The sequence below is a fragment of the Rhinichthys klamathensis genome, unplaced genomic scaffold (assembly GCF_029890125.1).
Source record: "Rhinichthys klamathensis goyatoka isolate OS25496 unplaced genomic scaffold, OSU_Roscu_1.1 h1tg000330l_1, whole genome shotgun sequence".
NCBI lineage: Eukaryota > Metazoa > Chordata > Actinopteri > Cypriniformes > Leuciscidae > Rhinichthys > Rhinichthys klamathensis.
Genome location: NW_026606845.1, coordinates 1,122,930 through 1,150,765, shown reverse-complemented (window position 1 = coordinate 1,150,765; position 27,836 = coordinate 1,122,930). Strand labels below are relative to the sequence as shown.

At 40.6% G+C, this 27,836-nt stretch overlaps 1 protein-coding gene across 1 annotated transcript; it reads left to right on the top strand.

Moving 5' to 3' along the window:
• Positions 1-18,289: 18,289 nt before the first annotated feature.
• Positions 18,290-22,899, top strand: LOC130105929 (CMRF35-like molecule 8). The gene is made up of 5 exons (XM_056272117.1): positions 18,290-18,417; positions 18,591-18,911; positions 22,259-22,360; positions 22,499-22,548; positions 22,822-22,899. The coding sequence occupies exons 1-5, from the start codon at positions 18,375-18,377 to the stop codon at positions 22,897-22,899; spliced, it is 594 nt and encodes a 197-aa protein (XP_056128092.1). The 5' UTR covers positions 18,290-18,374.
• Positions 22,900-27,836: the final 4,937 nt, after the last annotated feature.

The following is a 27,836-nucleotide window of genomic DNA, read 5'->3' as shown; positions in this document are numbered from 1 at the left end:
AGGTTACCATTATGATGATCAGTGTTTGCTTTAGTTGGTCTCTTTACTTTTTAACATTAGTTCTGTGGTTGTTTTAACTGTGTGTTTCAGATACATGTTTGTTATGACAAAAGATGCAGTCGTGTTAAATCAAGAAAACAAGAGATTCAGACAATAAGACTAACCGTGATAAGCTATAAAACAATTATTAGTTTTCTGGTGATACATGCATCCAAACAGTTGCTCACCTGTCTAAATATTCAAATACTAAATATACAGCTGACAAAATATTAAAGCATATTTGGTGTTGGTTGGAAGTAAAAACCAGTCGAAATTGAGGGTAACCCAGATATGACGTCATTGACAGACACGGGCCGTGTCCTGGTTAAAATAGTTGATTTCTCTGGATTTAAACATTGTTAGAAATATTTGGAATAATGCAAGTACACAGGTCAACAAAATAGACAACATTGTTAAAGTGGTTTTTGGATATTTTAATCTAAAAATCGTACATATTGTGCCATTAAAAGCTTAAACCTATTCACTGTTCACTGGCATTATATGCATGAGATCGAGTTTATTCAGACCAATGCTTTTGTGGTGCGAACCCAGGATGAGTAAATGACTGAATTTTCATTTTTGGATGAACTAAGTATCCAACTACTTTGACCATTCTTTTAAGACCAAAGGTCACCAATAATGTTAGGTTGGTCATGTGTGATAGTTGCCCTCCATTTAAATTGAAACCAAAAATAAGATGACATCTGATTACAGACAAACATGCCGCTCCTATCTGACCTGATCTATAAATCCAAAATCTCAGTTATGATATGATTTGATATCTAAATACATGTGCAACCTTTGTATGTTTGTCATACTGAGTTTATTGTGTAAGGTACAAATTATATTATCAGTAATAAAAATTGAAGTGAAAAGTTGATTTAAAACATAAATATTTTTTTTTTTACATAATTACCCACTTGTTTGACTTAACTTTACGGCTTTCTTTTTGATGTTTACATTTATACATATGAATTTATACAAATTGACATGAGAAACTCATACACAGCAAAATCCCCAGTGTTAAATTAACACTCTGAGTGTGGACTCATATAAACACTGAAGCAGTGTTAAAGTTAACACTGAAGCAGTGTTAAAGTTAATGAGATAATTAAGTGAATAATTGAGGGATGATTGAGCATCATTGAAGACACCTGATGATAACAAGCAGAATCACTGAAGGAGAAAACCGTAATTTTAAGTCACCATTATGGTGATCAGTATTTGCTTTAGTTGGGCTCTTGACCCTTTAATCATTAACTTCAGATTTTGTTTGGCTGCTGTACGTGAATTTTAACAGCCAGATGAACATATTAAAAAAGGTGATCTGATGGTGTTGGTTGTGTTTTAACATAATCATTATTTCACAATCATTTGACCTGAATCACTGAACTCTGCTATTTACACAGATCTGGATAACAAACATGCATTATGAATAATTATTTGCATAATTCATGTCCTGTGAAGAAACTATGTCTTTCTGAGGTGACAGACCTTTAGACACAGGACAGAGTTAAATAGTTCAGAATTATGACTTTAATAACCTATCAGATAAAACAATAAACACAGACATACAAAAAATTATATGTAGCAAAACCCTTTGTACACAACGGTGCCATCTAATGGAAGAACACAGACATTGTGTGGAGGACTAAACCAGCAAGTTCAAGCCGGAATTATTTTCAAGAAAAACATTCTCTAAAAATGCGAACACAACTGCAAAGTGATGATGATATCAGCAGAGATGAGTCCAGGCGTGTTATCTGTCATCTTCAGGGGAAAAACTGAGGATTCGACTGACTTATATTATACAATGGATGTAAACAGAATATTTCTACTTAACTTTATCTACTGTAGTTTGCTTTATCTGCCAGGGTCCTTCAACGGCTCTGGTAGTGTTGATGAAACGCTGCGAGTGTTTGATATGACTATGAGACAGAATGTGATTTTGCAGGTCTTACAGTTTCTCTCAATTGCTTTGGTACATTTCAAGAATCGTCCTTAACATTTGCAAACCAGTTCCTTTCTCAAAACAATTCATACAAACACCAGCACAAATAGCACAACAGCCTGTAACTTGCTCAAAATCCTTAGTTCAATGTATGTCAATTAACATATCAGTGCCATCAGAATGACCAAAAGTCCTTGTGTCATTGATCACAAACATTGACACATTACTTGATATGGGATATTGATTAAGACAGTAACACTTTTACTGTTGGTCTGTCAACAAGTTACTGTATGTCATTGCGATATATTAAAGAAAAAGACAATACTATATATAAACTGTATACATATATACATATATGTATGTATGTCACTCAAAAAAATGATATGTTGGCTTTACTTAACTTTTTTATGTAAACAGGTTCCACCGGTTCCACATAACTATGTTTCGTTAAACAAACATAATATGTTCATGTAACTTCAACATCATGGAATTTGGTCATTTTAAGCGACCCAATTAAACTCTGAGCTAATGAGTTAATTAAGTGAATAACTGAGTGATGATTGAGCATTATTGAAGACACCTGATGTTAACAAGCAGAATCTCTGAAGGAGAAAACCGGAATGTTTAAGTCACCATTATGGAGATAAGTGTGTGTTTTAGTTGGGCTCTTGACCATTAACTTATTAACTTTAGATTTTGTTTGGTTGTTGTACATGAGTTATAACAGCCAGATGAACAATGAACTAAGGAGATCTGATGGTGTTGGTTGTGTTTTAACATAATCATTATTTCACAATCATTTGACCTGAGTCACTGAACTTATATTAAACCCAATTTATTTACAGTAACACTTTTACTGTTGGTCTGTCAACAAGTTACTGTATGTCATTGCATATATTAAAGAAAAAGACAAGACTTTATATAAACTGTATACATATATATGTATGTATGTATGTATATATAAATTGGCTGTTTGGATTTAAATAGGCAAATGCATTTTCTATGTAAACAGTTCTTCTAACCCTAATCGATGGAGTGTGTAGCTTTCCTTTCTTAAGCAATCATGTATGAAGAACATCATGGCCATATTCCAGGATTGCAATGTCAAGATTAATGCGGCTCAGATTGTGGAAGATGAAGAATCATTTTCACACGTGAATCCAGAGCTTAACTTCACTGAAAGTCTTTAGGTTGTGCCGGAGGAGACTTTACAGAGTGCTGGACTCTTGCACTGTCCATGCTAATGTAAAAATACTGTAATATGAAGCATTACAGTACATTATTAGAGTGCACATTGTTGACATACATACCTTTTCTGTCTACAAAATGCTTGAATGATTGAGGAAACGGTTGTTCGGCTGGTCCTTTCGACCCAGCTCGGTCATTGTAAGGTCATGACTGAGAACATGCACAATAGCGGCCCGTATTTCATCAGAAACATGCCGTTCCACCTCACATCTTTACTCATCTTCTTCTCCCTACTGTTCACCCTGTTAGTTTTCTTGTTGCTCTTCCATTATAAGAAACTGTAACTCTGTGTTGTGCTGTGTCTATATATGCTTGGCAGAGATATACCAGAGAACTGGTTGATCTAAGGCTTTACATTCCCCTTCATTAGTGAAATGCGAGATTCACATGCGCAATTCACCAATTCAGGACACATTTACAAAAGAAGTCTAATAGAAATGCATAGAAAATATACTGGATGCGTTATGACAACCATTTTGCATTCAGTGACTTATGCAAGGAGCTAATGCCTAGATGATTTGAGCGGTAAGATTCAACAGAGAACCATATTTTGATCAACATGACCTTAGAGATTGATAATAAAACAGCAGACAGGTGTACATAATCAATTGCATGAATGTACCAAAGCATTTGCAACTTGTTCAAAAGAATGAGAAATTGCTTTTGTGTGAACAAGTGACTATAGAGGATGTGGAGGTTGAACAAGTTTGAGAGTTTCAGGTGTGAAGAAATATACCCAACACGATCTCATGAACGTGCGTATCTATACCACGAATTTAATTTATCGTGCTATTTTTACGCCAAAAATGGTTTTTGCGTGCATATGCTACGCACTGTAATCTCTTGGGTGCGTGCGTATTACACGCTAAATAATGCGTATCATATGCACGCGAAAAACTGCGTATCATAAACACGCAAAAACTACTTTTGGCGTATAAATGACACGAAAAAATTAAATTCGTGGTATAGATACGCACTTTCATGAGATCGGGCTGATATACCAAAGCAACTGAGAAAAAAATGCAATAATGTTCTGCTTTATGTTTCTTCTAATCCAAACGCTGCTTTGAAATGGACTGGAAGTCTGAGATGTTTTGAATGGTGTTTGATTGTGAAGGCCACAGATCTCCAGATCTCCGTACGACACTGAGAAGAGTGTCCTCTCTGAGAGCTGTCGACCACGGTGTTTTCAGGAGATGATTATGCCATTATAACTCACATTAAAGCCATGAATAATCATGCAGAGGGTATTTTAGGGGCTTTATTTCAGGCCGGTTCTACACAAACTCATTTTTATTATTTTATGTTATTAGAGGAAGTTTCCCATTCTCCAGACAATGTCACGACTCAAGCCACTCGTGTCATTAAATACAGAGTAACAAACAAAACCCTCATGCGATCCCTGATATAATGATGGAAATATTATAATGAATAAATCTCAATATCTGACTCAACCAAACAGACAAAGTTTAATTGCAAGTGTCTGAAAGTGTGAATGATATCCTATCTATCTATCTATCTATCTATCTATCTATCTATCTATCTATCTATCTATCTATCTATCTATCTATCTATCTATCTATCTATCTATCTATCTATCTATCTATCTATCTATCTATCTATCTATCATCGTCTGTCTATCATTTAATCCATCTAAATAAATGTAATTATTTCAATTAAAAATATTTTTACACTAAATTAAAGATACTAAAATAAGACTAAATACTACACAATAGGGTGAATATCGCAATAAGAACATGTATAGGTTGTGCAGTATTAAACCTAAAAATAAAAAAGAATAAAATGAATTTCCTAAAACGGGCTTCATACTCAAAACTGCAAAATATAATGTAGTTTTCTTTTGATTTTGAGGTGAACAATGACCCAGACATGTTCTCAACAGGCTTCGTGAGAAACCACAATAATCACAGCTCTCTCTCTCTCTCTCTCTCTCTCTCTCTCTCTCTCTCTCTCTCTCTCTCTACCCCCGTTTTTACATAATCATTGTTCTGTCGTCGCTTCTTTTCTTACTTCCACAATTAGTGTGTGATTATACGTCTCTTGCGTGCCAGTCGTTCTCCTCCAAACACCTGTCCATCTCTCATCTGTCATACACACACACCGCTGTGCTTCTGCGTAATCACGGTGCCTTCAATGATCTAATCAAGGCCTTACGTACATCACACACCTGTCCCGCGGTGAGCACAGTTTCTGCCAGAATAACATACTGTTTTTCTAAGCTGTAAATAAAATGGTAGCTTACATTTTACCTCAAAATACTATTTCTGTATTTCTATTTCAAAATCTCCTGTTTCATTGAGTGTAATTTGCTGTTTCTTTGTGAAATTTAGCCATTTCTGAGTGAAAAATGTTTCTTCACCAAGCTTCAAATCTCCTTCAAACAGAAGCGTATAACAGTTGATGATATTTCCGGCGTTCGTTTTCTTTTTCAGTAGAGGTTAATAAACTTAATAAACAAAGATCAAACACAAACACACACCGCTGAACCTGTCATTTGCCAAACAGGTGTGAATATTACTGACATTTACCGTGGTGTTGTGAAACTCACACACACACACACACACACACACACAAGAGGGTTGGGGTGACATTATTGATTTCTCGATTTTTGTCGATGTTTCATTTTGGTGAACCGACATCAGTTCTTAAATCCCAAGATCGAGGTTAAAGGCCAGTTCACACCAAGAATGATAACTATGATAACGATAAAGATGTGTAATTTTAACTATAAAATATTGTAAACACGGTACGGAAAAAAACTGTAGGTTAACAGTAAGTTCCCGTAACATTTCCCCGACATTTCATGTAATTTTACAATAATACGCTGTTAATTGTACAGTTTTTATAAGTAAAAAAACAAAACAAATCAAAGTATAATTTAGTCAAAAACTTTCCCAGATATTCCCAGAAGTTCCCACGTGACACTTCACATTTGAAGGTATTTTGTTTAAATAATCATGTTTCTTAAAAGTTTTGTTTTCTAATACTACATAAATGGTCAGTTATGTACATTTGAATATTATGTTACATCTTTTGTTGTTTATAGTGAATGTTTATTGCATTATTTTAGTGTCATGTGTCAGTATAATGGTGTTTGCGTGAAAGACTCTTTAAACTATTATTGTAATAGTGGTCTCTGCTATTCTGTTATATTTAAAACGGTTTTTAAACCTAGTTATCGTTCTTGGAGTGAACGGGCCTTTGTCTAATCACTTGAAAAAAGTATTCTTGTGTCTCAGAGATAAAGTGGTTTGTTTTGGTCCCTATCTCTTGGTTTTCAGTACACACAGTCAGCCAGGTCTTTGAAACTCTTAAAACATGAGAAGAAAAGGAAGAAGGCACTTGAGTGTGTGTTGTGAAGGACACACACGTGCCACTAGGACACATTGCAGAGGGTCTGTTGCCATGCCAACACCACATCACTCCAGAAAAGCACAGTAACTGTACACATGGAAACACGTGCATATGGCAAATCAAATGTTCATTGGTTGTGTTTTAGTGAAACCTATAATGGACAAGCATCAGAAAGGAAATGTATCTCCCATACATGTCTTAAATGTGCCAGAGATCTCAATATGAAATTCAATACACATACTGTATATACACACACACAAACTGTATACACACATACTGTATACACACACACTGTATATATATACACACACACACATCCTGTATACACACACATCCTGTATACTCACACACATACTGTATATATATATATATATATATATATACACACTCACATACCGTACACACACACACACACACATATATATATATATATATATATACACACTCACATACCGTACACACACACACACACACACACACACACACACATATATATATATATATACATATATTGATAATATAGATTTTAAATACATATAGATACATATAGCTCCATATATTTCAACGCTATCTCACGACCAATTCGTACAAATTCGTACGAGTAATTAAAAGGTGGCTAATTCGCACTAATTCATACGACCTCACTCGTACGAATTCGTACGATTTGTCTAAACCCACGTGATGGGTAGGTTTAGGGGCGGGGTCAGGTGTAGGTCATTCGTACGAATTCATACGAATTTGGTAACTCGTAAAATATGTATGAATTAGCAAAAAACGTACGAATTTGTACGAGTGAGGTCGTATGAATTAGTACGAATTAGCCACCATTTTTTTTATCTACCCTACTGTAAATATACCATATAAATATACATATATTGTCAAAAATATAATATAAAATACATTTAAATTGTATACTCTTGTAATATATTTTGGCAGTTGTAGGTTTAAACAGAATCTATTTTCAACCTGAAAAATATACAGTATTTCTGTAAGCTGCACTGTTTATATTCTACATTATATCCATTTTTTTATACCAGGCTTAATTCTTTATTTGTTTACGGCACATTTAGACAATTATAGCTCATATACAGAAGGTATTGCACATGAACATACATATTGTATACTGGAAATGTAATGACAAAACAGTAAAGTATTCCATCTCAAACACCCACATTCATTTGATAACTCTATACTTTTCACTCATTTGGGTCTGTTTAAAAAAAAAAAATAGAAACAAAGTTGGATAAAGCTTACCTATACTTAATAATATTCATCAAAACTCCATTAAGTCTCCTGATGAATGAAAGTGAACAAACATTAGTCCTCTATCCAGCAGCTCCTGCATTTACGCCACTCACACACACTCTATTGAGTCAGTAATGACCTTCACACACACACTCACTCGTTCACATCCACAGAGACATGGGCAGATATGTGTGTAGGAGTGCAGGTTCAGGACCACATAATGGCTGTTATTCTCGGACTGTGTGTTTGAGTTCCTGATGTGCTGAAACAAAGCCAGCGCTGCTCTGAAGGGTTTCATTTCTGCGGTCATGATGATCCTGTTGCTTCACACTGTCAAACCTGAGAGACGAGACTGAACATTTTAACAAGCAGCGGTGATTACTGAGCATCATGTGCTCTGAACATCTCCTGTACTCATCCACAGGATCTCTAACAGATCAACGGGATTTCATCAGAACAGAGACAGAGCCTGGCCTCAGGTCGACTCAGGTCGATCCATATGATCCAACAAATGACAAAAACCAGGAACACACACAAATTTAAGTCATTGTTCATGTCTTAATGTGTTCATGATGTGACACGGCAAATGTTAATTTGCAAATTATATTCTTTTGAATAACTATTCATTTGTTGTTATAAATGAGTGCAGATGATTGTCTTCATATGTCAGATATAAAGAATTTATTGTTTGATGCATAATATGCACGGTTTCATACACAAAATAGTTAAGCTGTATTTAAAAAAAATATATACAAAAATATTTTAAAATATATTTACATAAATATATTTTATGTTTTATAAATATGGCCATTTTTACCAAATGTAAATGTATTGTCTAAATACTGTATTTTTCTATTGTTCAAAATATTTTATAAAAATACGTTTAGCATTTACTCAAAATTACTTTTAAGGTTGGAAATGTATGTTTTGTAATATATTTTGACAATTGAAGGTTTAAAGGTCCGGAGAAATATATCTCCTAATCCGTGCAGTTTACATATTTTTAGCATAGGCTATATTTTAAATATAATTTTGACCAAAAAATAAAAATAAAAAATGTTTTTTGCCATATGCGGCAGTACATTTTTTATATATATATACTGCACATTTAGGCAAATGTAGTATACATATACATAACATGTACACACTGTGAATAGACACTGCAGAAATGGTGCAAATATTAGTATGGCATTTCAAACATATCCAGAGTCGAAAAGAAACATCAAATTGAAAATTCAATGATCTTCCTCTCAGTGGGTCAGTTTTTCATTTCAGCGCTCTCATGTATCAAAGCCATCATTTCTGCCTGTTGAGATACAAATTGTGTCTACACATCTGAATAGGTGTAATTATGAAACTCCCCTGCAGGATGAATAACAACCTCCACTGCCTTTCAATCTATTCAGCTGCATAAATGTCAGCCAGCACACAAACAACATTAACCCTCCACAGACCTGCACACACACACTCCATCTGAAGAGCCTGTGCAACTCAAAATACAGGAAACTAACTTTGGAAAAACACCAATAGACATCAGTAGCGATAGATAGATAGATAGATAGATAGATAGATAGATAGATAGATAGATAGATAGATAGATAGATAGATAGATAGATAGATAGATAGATAGATAGATAGATAGATAGATAGATAGATAGATAGATAGATAGATAGATAGATAGATAGATAGATAGATAGAAATAAAGTCAGTCTGGTTAGTAATAAGTGAAGCTGGTAATGCTGTTTGTGGAGTTGTTTAATCCTCCTCTGCTGAGATCTTCAGATTTAATGTCTTCTGTGGCTGAAGCCAGTTGTAGTTCTTGTGTTTCGCTTTTTTATCTTCTTGTTGTTTCTCTGTCCTTAAATGATTCTGCTTGTTAACAGCAGGTGTTCATCACTAATGCTCAATCATCAGTTGATTAATCACTGAATTATATCATTAACTTCAACACTGCTTCAGTGTTACTCCAACTCTTCATAAGTGTGGACACACAAGTGTTCATTTAAAACTGAAGATTTTGCAGTGGGGTTTAAAGGGTAAAATGTGTCAAATACAAAAAAAAACCCAGAGTGAAGCATAATTTAACGGTAATAAACTGTAAATTAATTTACGGCATAAAACTATAGAAAAAAAAAGCAATTTACTGGCAACCCAGCTGCCAATAGATTACCGTAAAATCAAGGAAAAACATTAATATACTGTAAAACTCAACAGTCAGATTTACAAAATGAAAAAAGTTAATTTCACTGAAATATTAGAGAAAGTCCATAGTTATGCAAAGTCAATAACTGATAAGGAGAGTAAATATTAAACTGAAGTGTTTTATGTGTTTTGCACAGGATGATATAGGAGAGATCTGTTAGTTTAATTATTGAGTTTTGTGTGTCACCATTGTGCTGGAGAGAAGAGCCTGTGCTTCAGTCAAAGATGAGCAGAGAAACACTGATTTTATTATGCTGTGTGTTGCTTTATTTAACAGACAGTAGCTGTGTATTGCTGATGCGGTGACAATCTCCTTGCTAAGTACGCTAAAGGCAAACTGCAAAGATTTTAGTTAAAGTCGTGTTTTTAATTAATTCACTATTACTCATTAGGTGTTTGCCGTTTTATATTAAAGGGGTAATATGATGGTTCTAAATAGAACATTATTTTGTGCATTTGGTTTAATGCAATGTGTTTACGCGGTTTTAGATTTAAAAAGGTCATTATTTTACACATACTGTACGATATTGTTGCTCCTCTATGCCCCGCCTTTCTGAAATTTTGACAAAGCTCATCGTTCTGAAAAGCACGGTGTGCTCTGATTGGCCAGAATACCTTATGTGTGTGATGGAAATGTCACGCCCCCTAGGTGTGAAGGCACACTCCACCCGGACTCTAGCGCATGGCGCCTCGCTAACAGACATATGCAGAGCTGCAGGCTGGGCGACATGATTCCCCCGTTGCGTAAACCCCACATGTGCATTTCAACCAGTAAGTCTCTTCCGAGCACGTATCTTTCCCTTGCCTCGAGGTTAAAACATGCCACCCTGCGGGCTGGATACCTCTGAGTTTCTCCATATGCGTCCCGTACTCGGGTCATATGTGTGTTCTAAGTCCTCCCTACGGGTAGGCGCTGTGTGTTACATATTCCTCCTGGGATATGCCACCCAGTGTACCTTGCTATTCCTGCGTTAAGCCTAGCCCTTCGTCTGTGCTAGTCTCACGACAGGGAGCTCAGTCTTGCGCAGGGCACTGGAAGACAGCCGTTGTGGCGTGATTAAATTGGGACCAATCGTCAGTCACTGACGTAACTCGGAGTGACTGAACGAAAGGGATCGTCTCGGTTGTGTATGTAACCCTTGTTCCCAGAGGAGGGAACAGAGACGTTACGCCCCTCTCCCACTTCCGCTGCTGGAACGGCCTGGAGTTCAGTCTCGGCTCCTCGGCAGGAAAACATAATGCGAGATTGCCAGGGTCCCTCCTTTTATACCCACGCGGCGGGGCGGAGTTGCACTATGCAAATTCTGCAGACCCATAATGCGATTGGCTCGTTTTGTAGAACTCGAAGGTGATAGGCTTCTATGCGAAACCCCCATTTCGTCAGTCACTGATGTAATGTCTCCGTTCCCTGATCACCGAGATGTTAATTTTCTCATGTTGTCCATCAGGGGTCAGTGTGGAGGGAATCAGTTGCTTTATATTCTCAAGACTTTTCTTACGACACGAAGGAATACGTTTATTTCCAATGTTTTCCACATTTTCCATTCTGAGGCACTCTCCAGGAACTCTGGGAACCTTTTCTGCTACCTAGCAAAGAATATGTATGGGCGATATGACCCAAAATCAAAATTTTACTTCACAGTAACAATATATATCATGGTTTCACAATTCTCAATATCAGTTTTGAGACCATAACAAAAACTGAATTTCAAACTCTTTTGAGTTTTTTTTTTTTTTTTTTTTGCAGGTAGTCCAGTGCTTTTTAAGTATAGTAACTTTTACATTCATTTCATGTAACGTTTATTTGTTTCTATAAGTTTATTAAAATTAGAAAATGTATCTAAAATTTAAAATTAGAATTCCTTTACATTCATTTGACACCATTTACACTGTTTTTTGTTGTGTTTTTTTAGGGCTGTCAAACGATTAATCGCGATTAATTGCATCCAAAATAAAAGTTTGTGTTTACATAGTTTGTGTGTGTGTACTGTGTATAATTATTTTTAATACATAAATACCCACACATGCATGTTTAATATTTAAGAAATATTTGCATACTGTATATAGACTGAATGTAGCCTATATTTATAATGTATATTTTATATAAATATAAACATTTTATATATAAATAACATATTTTTCTTAAATATATACGTGTGCGCATTTATATACAAAATAATTATACACAGTACACACACATATATTATGTAAACACAAACTTTTATTTTGGATGCGATTAATCGTGATTAATCGTTTGACAGCCCTAGTTTTTTTTACATTTTTTTTATGAACAATAAAACTAAAAGCTGGAGATATTTGTGGTGTATCATTCATCAGTGCTTCTTTTTCCACTCCAACGCTCCAATAATTCCTGCCCACTAGAAGCTGCACGGAGACATTAGCTTAACCCCGATAGATCTGTAAACGATCTAGAAAAGGTTCGTCTGTTGGTGTGTCTGAACTAGTTGATGCATGAAACCAGTACCCTGATAAAGAGGCTGACCGGCAAAAAGTATTTTATGTATTTTGAAAATACAAAAATACTCATCTTAAATGTTTTTAAATACAAGTTACGTTTGATTATTTCCAAAGGCTTTAAAATACAAAATAGTATTTTGTATTTCAGATACATATTTTAAATACATGTATCTGAAATACTGCCCATCGCTCTGGAGAAGCCGTTCGTCACAACTTAAAGAGCTGTTTCTGCCGGATTTAACCCATACATGTTTGGTTTGTGTCAATTAATGTATTCAGCTTGATCCAGTGAGTTCCCCTTCAGGGACTACCGCTGCGTGTAATCGCAGTGGGAACGCCCTCAGCGTGACGCGTCTGAAGCATGAATGAAATCAGTCAATGGAGAGAATGAGCGTACGGCGAGTGACGTCATCGACCAGGAAGCTATAAATATCCCCTGAGTACACAATACGCCAGCTTTTAGTTACTTCAGCAGCTCTGTGTGTGTCTGAATCTGTCGATTGTGTTTGTCTGTTTTGTCAGGAGTTTTCACTATATATATTTTATATAAAAAAACCAATATGAGCGAGCAGTATAAGAAGTGTGTTGGGAAGTGCAGCAATGCCCAGTCGGCTCTCGAGGGAGTCGATTGTCAGCATTGCGAGTGTTTTCCCTTGAGAACTCTGCGCTCGCGGCGATCGCTCTTCGAGGAGAGTGATTTGCTGCGAGCTCCCCAAGGCTCGGGTCCCGCTTCTGTTGAGGCAGAGCGGCGGCGCTTGTCTTGGGGCTCGCAGATGGATCTCACTGGCGACGTTGAGACGGGCTCCGGCCTATCTCAGCTATCTCCGCCGAGATCTAGTGCCTCTCACCCGGCTCTGGAAGCACGCGCTGCGGCGGTTACTTCTGCCCGGGTGGAGGCACATGATGATGTTGAATTGAGATTTTCCAGTTCTGAGGAGCTGGATGTCGAAAGTTTTGCATCAGAGAAAACTAGTTTATCACATTATACTGCAAATGAAAAAGAAGAAGGTTTGATGGATGTGTTATCTCGGGCTGTTGAAAAGCTGAAAAAAAAAAAAAAACAGTATCGAGTGGCCAGCTGATAGACAGGTTTCTAGAATTAAAAGCAATCTAGATGATAGATTTCTGTCTGCACGACTTCAACCTTCTCGCCGGTGCTTACCGTTCTTCCCAGATCTTCATACTGAGGTGTCAAAGGCCTGGGTTAGACCGGTTTCAAGCAGAATTTACACAAATCAGTCCAATGCTTATGGTAACATTGTTGGTGCTAAATCTGCTGGTTATGTGACGATACTGTAGGCGGAGGAGACGCTCGCGAGCTATCTCTCTCCTGCTTCATCGTCTTCACTTAAAGCACCGGCTCTTCCACCAAAAATAAATAAATAAATAAATATATATACCTCTGTGCTGGTGGGGAAGGCTTACTCGGTGGCTGGGCAGGCGGCTGCATGTTTGCATACGAAAAAATAAAAATAAAAATAAAAAGACTTTTATGCAGGCTTTTCAGGCCGATCAAAGGAAAATCTGAGGGGGTTCCCCGCCGAGAGAGACTTGCGTTCACCTCCCCTAAGGGTGCCCTGTCTCTCCCGGCGCCCTCAGGGGCCCGTCCTACTAACCCTGCCGAAACAGGGCGTAGAAGGGTCTGGCGAGTGCTTTCCCGAGGGACGCTCGCCGCCTCTAAGGAGGGTTCTAGTGTGTCCAGACCAGTCGTTCCCTGCTGGTGCGCCGTTACAGGGCACTGTGTCTGTCACGCAGAATGTTCAACCAGAGCAAAGTTTTTCGTCGAGTTCGTCTTCCAAAAGAGCACAGCAGAAGCGGAGTGTCAAGTCTCGTGCCCTCCTGCAGAGAAACTGGAGGGACGAGGCGGGCGCTCTCCGGCGCGGCCTTCTCGGGGCAGGACTGATCTGAGGACAGTCATTGTCGCCAGAAAGGCCGCGTCGAAAAAGTCCTGACGGGCTGAACGTCAGGACTCTGAGGGTGGTCCCCATCGGGGAAAACTTGAGTTCACCGCACAAAAACACGGTGCCCTGTCTTTCTCGATGCCCTCAGGGGTCTGTTCTACTAACCCTGCCTATACAGGGCGTAGAGAGACTCGGCGAGCGATTTCCCGAGGGACGCTCGCCCCCTCCAAGGAGGGTTGTGGAGTGTTCAGACCAGCTGTTTCCTGCCAGTATGTTACAGGGCGCTGTGTCTGTCACTCGGGATGTTCATCCAGAGGCCAGCCTCGAGAGGCTGGTTCCCTTAGTAGAGCTCCTGGCGGAATGGGTCCCCCACCCAGCAGGGAGTTAGGATACTACTTCATCGGGAAAAAGAAAAATCCTGACGTGCTAAACGTCAGGACTCTGAGGGTGGTCCCTATCGTGAAAGACCTGAGTTCACCGCACAAAAACACGGTGCCCTGTCTTTCTCGATGCCCTCAGGGGTCTGTTCTACTAACCCTGCCTATACAGGGCGTAGAGAGACTCTGCGAGCGATTTCCCGAGGGACGCTCGCCCCCTCCGAGGAGGGTTGTGGAGTGCCCAGGCCAGCTGTTCCCTGCCAGTACGTTACAGGGCGCTGTGTCTGTCACAGGGGATGTTCAAATCAGATCCGAGGACTGGTTTGTCATGATAGATCTAAAGGACGTTTACTTCCATGTATCCATCCTCCCTCAACACAGGAAGTTCCTGAGGTTCGCTTTCGGGGGCGAAGCGTACCAATATCGGGTTCTTCCGTTCGGCCTAGCACTGTCACCCCGAACATTCACGAAGTGTATGGATGCTGCTATAGCCCCGCTGAGGTTACAGGGCATCCGCTTTCTGTACTATTTAGACGATTGCTTGATTCTAGCTCAATCGGAACAACAGGCGGTTCGGCACCGAGATGTCGTTCTTGCTCATATCAAGTGACTGGGGCTGAGGCTCAACGCCAAAAAGAGTGTTCTTTCTCCATTACAGAGAACCACTTTTCTAGGTGTAGTGTGGGATTCAACGACGATGCAGGCACTATTGTCACCTGCTCGTATTGCTTTGATTCTCGCTGCAGTAGATCAGGTCAAGCTAGGCCAGTCATCCACTGTAAAACAGTTCCAGAGACTGTTAGGTTTCATGGCAGCTGCGTCCAACGTGATACCTCTTGGCCTCTTGCACATGAGACTGTTACAGTGGTGGCTCAGGACCAAGGGATTCTCCCCGAGGGGAAATCCGCTTCGCATGATCGTGAGTTCGCGACGGTGTCATCACGCCCTGATCATGTGGAAAGATCCTTGGTTTCTGTCCCAAGGCCCTGTGTTAGGAGCTCCTTGTCATCGCGTTATGCTAACGACAGATGCTTCTCTCACGGGTTGGGGGGGCGATCATGGATGGTCGCCCGGCTCAGGGTCTGTGGGAGGACCATCATCGTCTGTGGCACATAAACTGCCTAGAGATGTTGGCGGTGTTTCAGGCTCTGAAACACTTCCTCCCAGACCTAAGGGGCCACCATGTTCTTGTCCGGACAGACAACACATCGGTGGTTTCTTATATCAACTATCAGGGGGGTTTGCGTTCTCGCCCGCTTTACAAACTGGCACGTCAGATCCTTCTATGGTCCCAGGGGAAAATTCTTTCTCTGAGAGCTATTTATCTCCCGGGGTATTTTAATCAGGGGGCAGACATCCTGTCAAGACAGGGGCCGAGGCCCGGGGAATGGAGTCTTCACCCCGAGGTGGTGGAACTCCTATGGAAACATTTCGGTCTTGCCGAGGTAGACCTATTTGCTTCTCGAGAAACATCACACTGCCCGCTGTGGTTCTCTCGCAGCCATCCAGCCTCGCTGGGGTTGGATGCGATGGTACATCCGTGGCCGAGGTCACGCTTGTACGCTTTTTCCCCGATCGCTCTGCTCCCAGGAGTTCTGGAGAGGGTTCGCCGGGACGGGCTCAGTCTCCTGCTAATAGCCCCGTTCTGGTCGGCCCGGGTATGGTTTGCGGACCTAGTGTCTCTCCTCGACGGCTCTCCCCTAGAGATACCGATCAGGAGAGATCTGCTCTCTCAGGCGAGTGGGTCGATCCTTCACCCCCGTCTAGAGCTATGGAGGCTGTGGGCTTGGCCTCTGAGGGGGCCCAGCTCATAGATTCTGGTCTCTCGGCTGAGGTCGTTGAGACCATCCTCCGATCCAGAGCTCCCTCCACGAGGAAGTTATATGCGCGAGGTGGAAACTTTTCACCTCTTGGTGTGGAGAGCGCCAGCAGGACCCAGTTAACTGCCCGGTTGGTACAGTGCTGGATTTCCTGCAGGACCGTCTCTCCACAGGGTTATCCCACTCCACACTGAAGGTGTATGTGGCGGCCTTAGCTGCTTACCACGCCCCTTCAAGTGGAGGTTCCCTCGGGAAACACCCACTTATGTCTCGCTTCCTTCGTGGCACCTTGAGGCTGAGGCCTGCAGTTCGCACGAGGGTACCAGCTTGGGATCTGGCCATCATCTTAGAAGGTCTCTCCCTTGCTCCTTTCGAGCCCATCGAGGAAGTTTCGGAAAAGTTTCTTACTCTAAGACTATCCTTTTTCTCGCTATCTCATCTCTAAAAAGAATTGGAGATATTCAAGCACTTTCGGTGTCTCCCTCGTGCCTGGAATTTGCTCCTGGTTGGTTAAGGCCTTTCTCTTTCCGAGACCAGGTTATGTTCCTAAGGTTCCAACTGTTTCTGTTAGACCTATAGTTCTGCAGGTTTTCTGTCCTCCGCCTTTTCTGACGTCAGACCAGGAGAAAATTAATTTGCTGTGCCCAGTTTGGGTTTTAGATGCTTACGTCCACAGAGCTGCCCTGTGGAGGAGATCGGAACAACTGTTCGTCTGTTTGGGTCACCTAAGAAAGGGTGTCCTGCATCTAGGCAAAGGATGAGCAAGTGGGTGGTCGAGGCCATCCCACTTGCTTATGGGTCGGCCCATCAGCCTTCACCTTTGGCTGTAAGGGCTCGTTCCACCCGGAGTATGGCTGCTTCTACAGCTCTTCTTTCAGGAGCTTCTCTTCAGGACGTTTGTGATGCGGCAGGCTGGTCCTCACCGCACACTTTCATTAGATTTTATTCCCTCGATCTTAGCTCCACTCCCGGGGCTCAGGTTCTCTCGTCGGCTTGTGTCTCCTAATGACACACGACGGGGATTTGGTCGTATGGGGATGTGGGTATTGCGTTCCCACTGCGATTACACGCAGCGGTAGTCCCTGAAGGGGAACGTCCCGGGTTACGTATGTAACCCTAGTTCCCCGAAGGGACGGACGCTGCGTGTCCTGCCATACTCTCGGCATCCCCTTGGGTCGCTGCTTCAGTAACTTTTAAGCTGGCGTATTGTGTACTCAGGGGATATTTATAGCTTCCTGGTCGATGACGTCACTCGCCGTACGCTCATTCTCTCCATTGACTGATTTCATTCATGCTTCAGACGCGTCACGCTGAGGGCGTTCCCACTGCGATTACACGCAGCGTCCGTCCCTTCGGGGAACTAGGGTTACATACGTAACCCGGGACGTTTTGAATACAATTTTAGACTTGAATAAAAAATAAAAACTTTAGATTCACCACTTTTTCTAGTCTCGGCCTAAAGACTCTCCAATGCCAAGAAAGAGACCGTATTCGACTAAAAGAGTCTAAACAAATTATATTCAGTGCATGCAGTTTTATCAAGTGTGTAACTGAAACATCACATATGAGCTCTTTTAAGATCCTGTAGAGGTAGATGTGGTTATAGATACAGAAGGGGAAGGAAATATGTATTTCAGTTGCTGACACACATTATTCTCTCAGTACGGAAGAGAACGACAGTAACGTTTGTCACACAGAATTTGTTCTTTTATTTCAGCGAAACGCTTGTCAAATGTCATGATGTTGGACGTCCTGCTGCTCTTTTCCAGGATCTGTACAGGTGAGTTTCAGACTCTCAGCTCTTTTACACAGAGTTTGACTTCTTCTCTTGTTTTCCTCTTTATCGCATGATCATCAGACTCATATGGAGGATATTTGTAAGTTATTATTCTGGCCTGCTTATGTCTCTTTCTCACACATAACAGCTCTATATAATGATATTTGTGTTTTCAGCTGTTGTTGGTGGAGCTTCACAGACAATTACTGGATACATAGGAGAGAGAGTTGACATCAGATGCTCATATGATTATGGATATGAATCAAATTCAAAGTATTTTTGTAAAGGGGAGTGTATCTATGGAAATAGAATCATCATGGTTAAATCAGGATCTCCAGCTAAAGACGAGAGATTCTCTCTGACTGACGACACGACGGCCAGAGTTTTCACCGTCACCATCACTGATCTGAGAACAGAGGATGAAGGCCAATACTGGTGTGCTGTGAAGAGGAGTATTACTGATGTCTATTCAGAGATTCTGTTGCTGGTTATGTTGGGTAAGTGATTAAATATGTTAATAGCAGAAATTAACTGCATGGAAACGAGCTGAGAGTGAGAGATCAAGTCATTAATCTTGTACAAACCCCAAATCCAGAAAAGTTGGATAATTTTGTAAAATGCAATACAATCTGGGATCTGAGATTTGTTAATTCTGTTTCAACTTTATTTAACTGGCGAAAGTACAAAGGAGAGATTTATGATATTGATGTCTATTCAGAGATCGTGTTGCTGGTTAATATATTATATTATATTATATTACATAAATGTTGATGTACTGCGTAATTCATTAAATGCAGTTTCAGATAAGTGTGCTAATGTGTAAATGTAATAACCAAATTCAGGTCTATCTTTTTTTTTTTCCACCTTCAGGTATAAAGACCACTTCAACAATCGGCTCATCTTCAGTCTTAAGAGAGTCAGAACTGAATCCATCCAGCGGCGTCACAGATCATCAGATCTCCTCAACAGGTCTCTTAGGCTCAATCCCAATTAACCCTTGCCCCTACCCCTCTGTTTTGGGCGTTCACGTATAGTAGGGTGTCCCGATTCTTGTTGCTATAGAGGGGTAGGGCTACATAGCCCTCGAAACGGAGATTTTTCAGAGGCACACTCCGAATGGAGGGCTACGAGATAGTTCACAGAATGCATCGCGAATCACCGGCGAGTTGGCTTCGCTAACGGTTAAACATTAAAAGATGACACCACCATGCACTTTATTTACTCTTATAATAATAATATAGTCATTTAAATTAAGAAATTGTATAATAAATTACCTTTCCAAAACAGAAAAGACATACATTTCGAGGAAGGAACGTTATAAGCATCATGTTTGCTCAGAGGTAAGAGCAGCGGCGCTCATTGTCAGTCGTTGTCATGGAGAAATCCTGTGAAAACTCGTTGCTTCCGTAACGTCAGAGCCATCATCGACAACTGATGACGTATCGGGTTCATGAAGGGTTGTTCCATTGCGTAGGGGAATATTTCAGGGCCAAGGGGTACACTCGAAAACAAGGGGTGAAATGGGATTGAGCCTTCATCTCTTCATCACTTCATCTCTTCATCACTTCATCTCTTCATCTCTTCATCTCTTCATCACTTCATCTCTTCATCACTTCATCTCTTCATCACTTCATCTCTTCATCTCTTCATCTCTTCATCACTTCATCACTTCATCTCTTCATCTCTTCATCTCTTCATCACTTCATCTCTTCATCACTTCATCTCTTCATCACTTCATCTCTTCATCACTTCATCTCTTCATCACTTCATCTCTTCATCATCTCTTCATCTCTTCATCACTTCATCACTTCATCTCTTCATCTCTTCATCTCTTCATCACTTCATCTCTTCATCACTTCATCTCTTCATCACTTCATCTCTTCATCACTTCATCTCTTCATCACTTCATCTCTTCATCACTTCGTCTCTTCGTCACTTCGTCTCTTCGTCACTTCGTCTATTCGTCTCTTCGTCTCTTCGTCTCTTCGTCTCTTCGTCACTTCGTCTCTTCGTCTCTTCGTCTCTTCGTCTCTTCGTCACTTCGTCTCTTCGTCACTTCGTCTCTTCGTCACTTCGTCTCTTCGTCACTTCGTCTCTTCGTCTCTTCGTCACTTCGTCTCTTCGTCTCTTCATCACTTCATCTCTTCATCTCTTCATCTCTTCATCACTTCATCTCTTCATCACTTCATCTCTTCATCACTTCATCTCTTCATCACTTCGTCTCTTCGTCACTTCGTCTCTTCGTCACTTCGTCTCTTCGTCACTTCGTCTCTTCGTCACTTCGTCTATTCGTCTCTTCGTCTCTTCGTCTCTTCGTCTCTTCGTCACTTCGTCTCTTCGTCTCTTCGTCTCTTCGTCTCTTCGTCACTTCGTCTCTTCGTCACTTCGTCTCTTCGTCTCTTCGTCACTTCGTCTCTTCGTCTCTTCGTCTCTTCGTCTCTTCGTCTCTTCGTCACTTCGTCTCTTCGTCTCTTCGTCTCTTCGTCTCTTCGTCTCTTCGTCTCTTCGTCTCTTCGTCTCTTCGTCACTTCGTCTCTTCGTCTCTTCGTCTCTTCGTCACTTCGTCTCTTCGTCTCTTCGTCTCTTCGTCTCTTCGTCTCTTCGTCACTTCGTCTCTTCGTCTCTTCGTCTCTTCGTCACTTCGTCTCTTCGTCTCTTCGTCTCTTCGTCTCTTCGTCTCTTCGTCTCTTCGTCACTTCGTCTCTTCGTCTCTTCGTCTCTTCGTCTCTTCGTCTCTTCGTCTCTTCGTCTCTTCGTCACTTCGTCTCTTCGTCTCTTCGTCTCTTCGTCACTTCGTCTCTTCGTCTCTTCGTCTCTTCGTCTCTTCGTCACTTCGTCTCTTCGTCTCTTCGTCACTTCGTCTCTTCGTCTCTTCGTCTCTTCGTCTCTTCGTCTCTTCGTCACTTCGTCTCTTCGTCTCTTCGTCTCTTCGTCTCTTCGTCACTTCGTCTCTTCGTCTCTTCGTCACTTCGTCTCTTCGTCTCTTCGTCTCTTCGTCTCTTCGTCTCCTCGTCTCCTCGTCTCCTCGTCTCCTCGTCACTTCGTCTCTTCGTCTCTTCGTCTCTTCGTCTCTTCGTCACTTCGTCTCTTCGTCTCTTCGTCACTTCGTCACTTCATCTCTTCATCACTTCATCTCTTCATCTCTTCATCTCTTCATCACTTCATCTCTTCATCACTTCATCTCTTCATCTCTTCATCTCTTCATCTCTTCATCACTTCATCACTTCATCTCTTCATCTCTTCATCTCTTCATCTCTTCATCTCTTCATCACTTCATCTCTTCATCTCTTCATCACTTCATCTCTTCATCACTTCATCTCTTCATCTCTTCATCACTTCATCTCTTCATCACTTCATCACTTCATCTCTTCATCACTTCATCTCTTCATCACTTCATCTCTTCATCTCTTCATCACTTCATCTCTTCATCACTTCATCTCTTCATCACTTCATCTCTTCATCTCTTCATCACTTCATCTCTTCATCTCTTCATCACTTCATCACTTCATCTCTTCATCACTTCATCACTTCATCTCTTCATCACTTCATCACTTCATCACTTCATCTCTTCATCTCTTTCTTCTCAACATCTCTTCAGCCTTTAATATGCTTTATCTCTGGTTATTTCCTCACCGGACACAGGTGAACATCTCTCCGCATCTCAGCGTCCGTCTCTCTCCTCACCGCAACAGGAGGTCAAAGGTCTGACAGACGTTGTCATGGCAACATGACTTTCAATAAGCCTCATATACGTCTAATTTCATGCTTTAGTCTTTGATTAAGTCACCAATTTGTATCTTTTTATCTCTGATATTCTGATTCTTCTGGCTCTTGTGTTTTCCAGGTTCATTTGTGATTATCATTATCACTGCGGAGGCTTTAGTTTTACTCCTGATAGCAGTTCCACTGATTATAGTGGCTGTGCAGATGAGAAAGAAGAATAAAGGTAATATTTCACACTAAATACTTGGTTGGGTTTGTGATGAAATGCGTGAGAACTGAGTTAAAGGTTTTATAATTATGAACTATAAGATAACTGAAGAAGTGAGTATGTAAGAAAGACTAATGTTGATCTATTGCTCAGGTCTGCTGTCGTCCGCCACTGTTGTGTTTAATCCAGTGATTTATGATCAGGTGAGTCAGCAGAAACTGATGATTATGGTTATTTATTGAACTCAAGGTTTACAGTAGTAATTGTGTTCGCAGATCCATTGAAACACAATCAGATTTAATGTCTTGCTCAACACTGTGATGATCCTGAAACAGGACTGTGTGTTTATGATCTTCAGGCATTGAATCTCTATCAGCTTGTGTGTGAATTATCATATTCATGTGTAAAAACTATAGACTATCTTTGATTGAGTTTTTTCTCTATTAACTTAATAACTCTTGTTTCTGTGATTATAGATCAAAGACACTGGACGCTTCTGTAATCCAGAGGACAGAGACACAGAAACAACTGTATTTTACAGCTGTGTTTCATAAACTATAACGTCATATGAGACTCGAGCACTCCTTCATAAACACAGATGAGTTCATTACACCAAACCTCAGGCTGGACACACACTTGAAGATTTTAAACCGCAAGCGATCGGGGGTCGCGGCCAGATTCAATACCTGTCGCAATTGACTTTTTGTCCGAAAACTCCTCAATTGTGTGGTTTATTACTATTATTTCACTTCTCCTCATCGCATCAGTCTATCACAGTTTTAAAATATAATAGTTACAATATAATATAATATACTAAATCGTCTTCATCCTCATCATTTTCATCGGTTTACTGAATATGCGTCATAATCAAGCTTGTCTTGTCTGTTCATTATAGAGTTCAGAAAGATCAGATTCATCTTCTTGAATCCAGTATTTGGTGTTTTGTGTTTTTATTGTTATTATTAGTGATGGGAAGTTTCTCAAAGCATTATTGTATCACACACTGTACCGATGCCTGTATGGAAATGACAATACCACGGTTCCTGTTTTGCTTTGTTCTTTTCCCGCCACTCCTTAGTTGCCATGGACACCTTGATAATGAGTTTCAGTTCAGCTGTGTTAGTCATGATCTCGATAGTCATGTCAGCTGTGTCTTGTTTCTTTGATTAAGTCCATGTGTATTTAAACCCTGTGTTCTCTCTCAGTCTCTGTCGCTTCTCGTTAACGGTTGTTGTAATGTGGTTTTCTCTTGCTTTTGTTCCTGGTTCCTGAGTGTTTTATTAAAGTCTTCCTTCTAGAATTATTCCTCGTCGTGAGAATTTTTTAAGTACCATGTTACGTAACAATTATGTTGTGTCTGTAGTTATTAATGTGAATATCGTTTCCTTGTTGGATGTTGGGGGGTTTGGTACTGTCACGGAAACAGCCTCGTCAGCACCAGACCTCCTCACTCTGCCCACTCGTTCCACATCCCCTGAATACTGATCACCTGCTCCTGTCATCATCACTGCCTGCAATCCACACATTCACCACCAGCACCTTAAAAACCCCACAGTTTACTCTGCTCACTGTCTGGTCTCGTCAAATCCTTCAAATACCTGACTCTCCATCTAGGATTCCCTCAACCCGCTTACCTGCTGTGATACCCGTCTTCTGTGAATCACCCGTCTGCATCTCCGGTCCTTCTGTCTTCAGCCCGTCTTCCATCCAGCTCGACATCATCACCCTGCATCAGATAAGAGACTCAGTCAAAACCATCACTACTTCTACTTTCATATCTGCCATCAAACCAGCTACTCACCTGCCGTATCTGTTCCTGAGTGTCTTTAATAAAACATCTTGTTTACGTTACCTGTTTGTGTCGTTGTGACTATTAGGAGGCCTTTAGCTTCAGTTAAACATGAGAAGTCTTCGGCTCACACTTGCCAAACAGGAAGTGAAACTACAGCCACAGGAAGAGCTTTGAGGCTTCAGCTAAACACACAAACTACATTTCCCACAATGCAACTCTTCTCCAAGAGCTCATGCGATGGAGAAACAGTGATCTTAATGTTCAAGCTATTTCTGTATTATTTATAGTTTAAAGCTTTCATTCGATTCCTCCGTTCTTATTTTCTTTCCTTGCAGCCTTCCCTCGCATCCTACAGGGGTGGAGCTGAGACGCGAGGAAAAAGGAAACGAGGATGGACAAATGAGAATTGAGAAGCACCCACTGTGTTAGGATCAGGAAAAATGGGCAAGCGTAAAGATTTGAGCGAGTTTGACAAGGGCCAAATTGTGATGGCTATGACTGGGTCAGAACATCTCCAAAACTGCAGCTCTTGTGGGGTGTTCCCGGTCTGCAGTGGTCACTATCAAAAGTGGTCCCAGGAAGGAACAGTGGTGAACCAGCGACAGGGTCATTGTCACGAATCACACACAGAAGAGAGAGATCCAATAGGAGTTATTTATTAAAGGGTAATCCGTACTCACAACAGTCCAGGCAAATGGTCAAAATCCGATAAGTGAATCCAAGAACATAAAACATGAACAAGAACTGGCAGCAAACAGGAACAGAAGTGTGCACTAACACAGACAGGGAATATATACACACAGAACTAACAAGGTGATGGGAAACAGCTGAGTGCAATAATCAGATAAGTGGCAGAACAGAATGCTGGGAATTGTAGTCTAATGTGAATGACACCGTGCGAACGAGGACCTCTAGTGATAACCCAGGGAAACACAACCAGACACTGTGACAGTCATGGGTGGCCAAGGCTCATTGAAGCACGTGGGGAGCGAAGGCTGGCCTGTGTGGTCAGATCCAACAGACGATCTACTGTAGCTGAAGTTGCTCAAGAAGTTGATGCTGGTTCTGATAGAAAGGTGTCAGAATACACAGTGCATTGCAGTTTGTTGTGTATGGGGCTGCATAGCCGCAGACCAGTCAGGGTGCCCATGCTGACCCCTGTCCGCCGAAAGCGCCAACAGTGGGCACGTGAGCATCAGAACTGGACCATGGAGCAATAGAATAAGAAGGTGGTCTGGTCTGATGAACCACGTTTCTTTTACATAACGTGGATGGCAGGGTGCTTGTGCGCCGCTTACCGGGGGAACACATGGCACCAGGATGCACTATGGGAAGAAGACCAGCCGGCAGAGGCAGTGTGATGCTTTGGGTAATGTTCTGCTGGGAAACATTGGGTCCTGTCATCCATGTGGATGTTACTTTGACACGGACTACCTAAGCATTGCTGCAGACCATGTACAGCCTTTCATGGAAACGGTATTCCCTGGTAGCTGTGGCCTTTTTCAGCGGGATAATGCACCCTGCCACAAAGCAGGAATGTTTCAGGAATAGTTTGAGGAGCACAACAACAAGATTTAGGTGTTGACTTGATAAGGAATTTTACCAACATCTCTCTCGCAAGGCATGGGTGTCAGACTGCAACATCATCACACACCCAGATAGCAACATTGTTTCTGCCCAGATCTGGCCCACATGCAGCGTGGAATGAATGCACTTGAGCGGACCGATCCTGTTTGCCAGATCTGAGACACAAGCAGGCCATAGCAATACCACATGTCAGCCAAGAGTAAAGAAATAAACCAGAACTGGACCTAATCAGAGCCACAAAATCTGTGTATATTAAATATGGAGTCATCTCAGCCTTAATAAGCCTGTTAACAAGCAGAATCACTGAAGGAAAGAAGAGAACAGAAAAAGAGATGAGCCAAAACACAAGAACTACAACTGACTTCAGACACAGCCTTAGATGAAATCCACTGAAGAGAAAAGAAGACATTAAATCGGAAGATCTCAGCAGAGGAGGATTAAACAACTCCACAAACAGCATTACCAGCTTCACTTATTACTAACCAGACTGACTTTATTTCAGTCAGACGTCAAAGTTTTTAATGAGAATTAACAGGAGTTTGACTCTGTGTTTCATTTGAAGTCACCATAACAGTGATCAGTGTTCCAATTAGTTGGGATCTTAACTCGTATTATATCTTTTGTCTTTTTTGGCTGCTATGACAGTGTGTTTATCAAACACATTTATAGTAGCAAAGAAAGCTAAAGTGAAATGAGATCAGGTGATGATGGTTACCTGTTGATGGCTTCCCCCTGTTCCACTCTGGGTTCAGTGCCATCCAGATGACAAAGGCGCTGTACGTTGAGATGTCCAATATGTCAAAGATGCTTTTGTGGAATGGTCTGAGCAGTTCGATCAAACAAAGTGTTAATATGTTGCAATTCAAAAAACGGTATAAAAGTTTTATTTTTGATAAGTACAGAAGTGAAGAGGGTGAATGATATTTCATTATGGTTGGAAATGCAGTTTGATCATGTTTTTTTTTTATGCTTTTATTTTATTTTTTCATTATCTTAATATTAAGATAAAGTATTACTTTAATTTAGCAGGTATTTTTTTATTTTTTATTATTTAAAACGTTATGTTAGATTTATCTTGTCTGATTGTGAATTGGTTTGGGTAGTTACTGGGGGTAGGTCTTGATAAGCCTAGGGCTTCTACCTATCCCTTTTCGAACAGGTTGATTATTATGCTAAAAAAAAATATATATATTTTTTTTATTGTTTTTGTGTTTAATTATTTGTATGGATACTTCATACGTATTGCTGTCTTTATTTATTTATTTTATTATTATTTTTATTAATTGTTCGAAATAAAGATTTCATTCATTCATTCATTCATTCAAAGAATATCCAAGGTTTGGAGCTCAGGCTTGTTTTTTCCGTATCGTTCCCACCATGGTCAGCTTCCTCTTTAGGAACTGGCTGCTGACAGCCTGGTCCTGTGGCTTGTCTTTCTTTTGGAACTGGCTGATGCTCAATCTCATCCTGTTTTTCAAAGTCACTGTCAGACTCTGAATTTTCAGAAATGTGATCCTCACATTCTGAAACCTCTTCCTCTACATCATCAAAAGCTTCTCTCTCTTTCAAAATCAATTGCAAGGTCCTCTGAGCAACAAATATTTTGGCCATCTTGATCAGTTGTAACAAGGAACCACACTGGCAAAGCTACATTTATTGTGTTCCGCTGCCAATTTCCAGCTGGGATAGAGTATGAGGTAGGAGGACGACAGAGTAAAGGTACAGAGGACCTACAATTTCCACACTTTAATTAGCCCCGGGTGGGTTGTACGGTGTGTGGTCATTGAAAATGTGTTCTGATATATGTTCTTCACAGAAAATGAGCCAAGGCCAATGAGTCTGAGTTTTAAAAAAAATTATTAATCGTATAAATTTTCTTTTGATAAAAAATTAAAACGGGTCCAACAGACCCGAACACCATACAAGGGTTAAAGTCTTCCTTCTAGAATTATTCCTCGTCCTGAGAATTTTTTAAGTACCACGTTACGTAACAATTATGTTGTGTCTGTAGTTATTAATGTGAATATCGTTTCCTTGTTGGATGTTCAGTTCAAGGTTTGTCTGGTTTCATCTGTTCACTCCTGCTGGTTGATGTTGTAACTGCACCGTTCA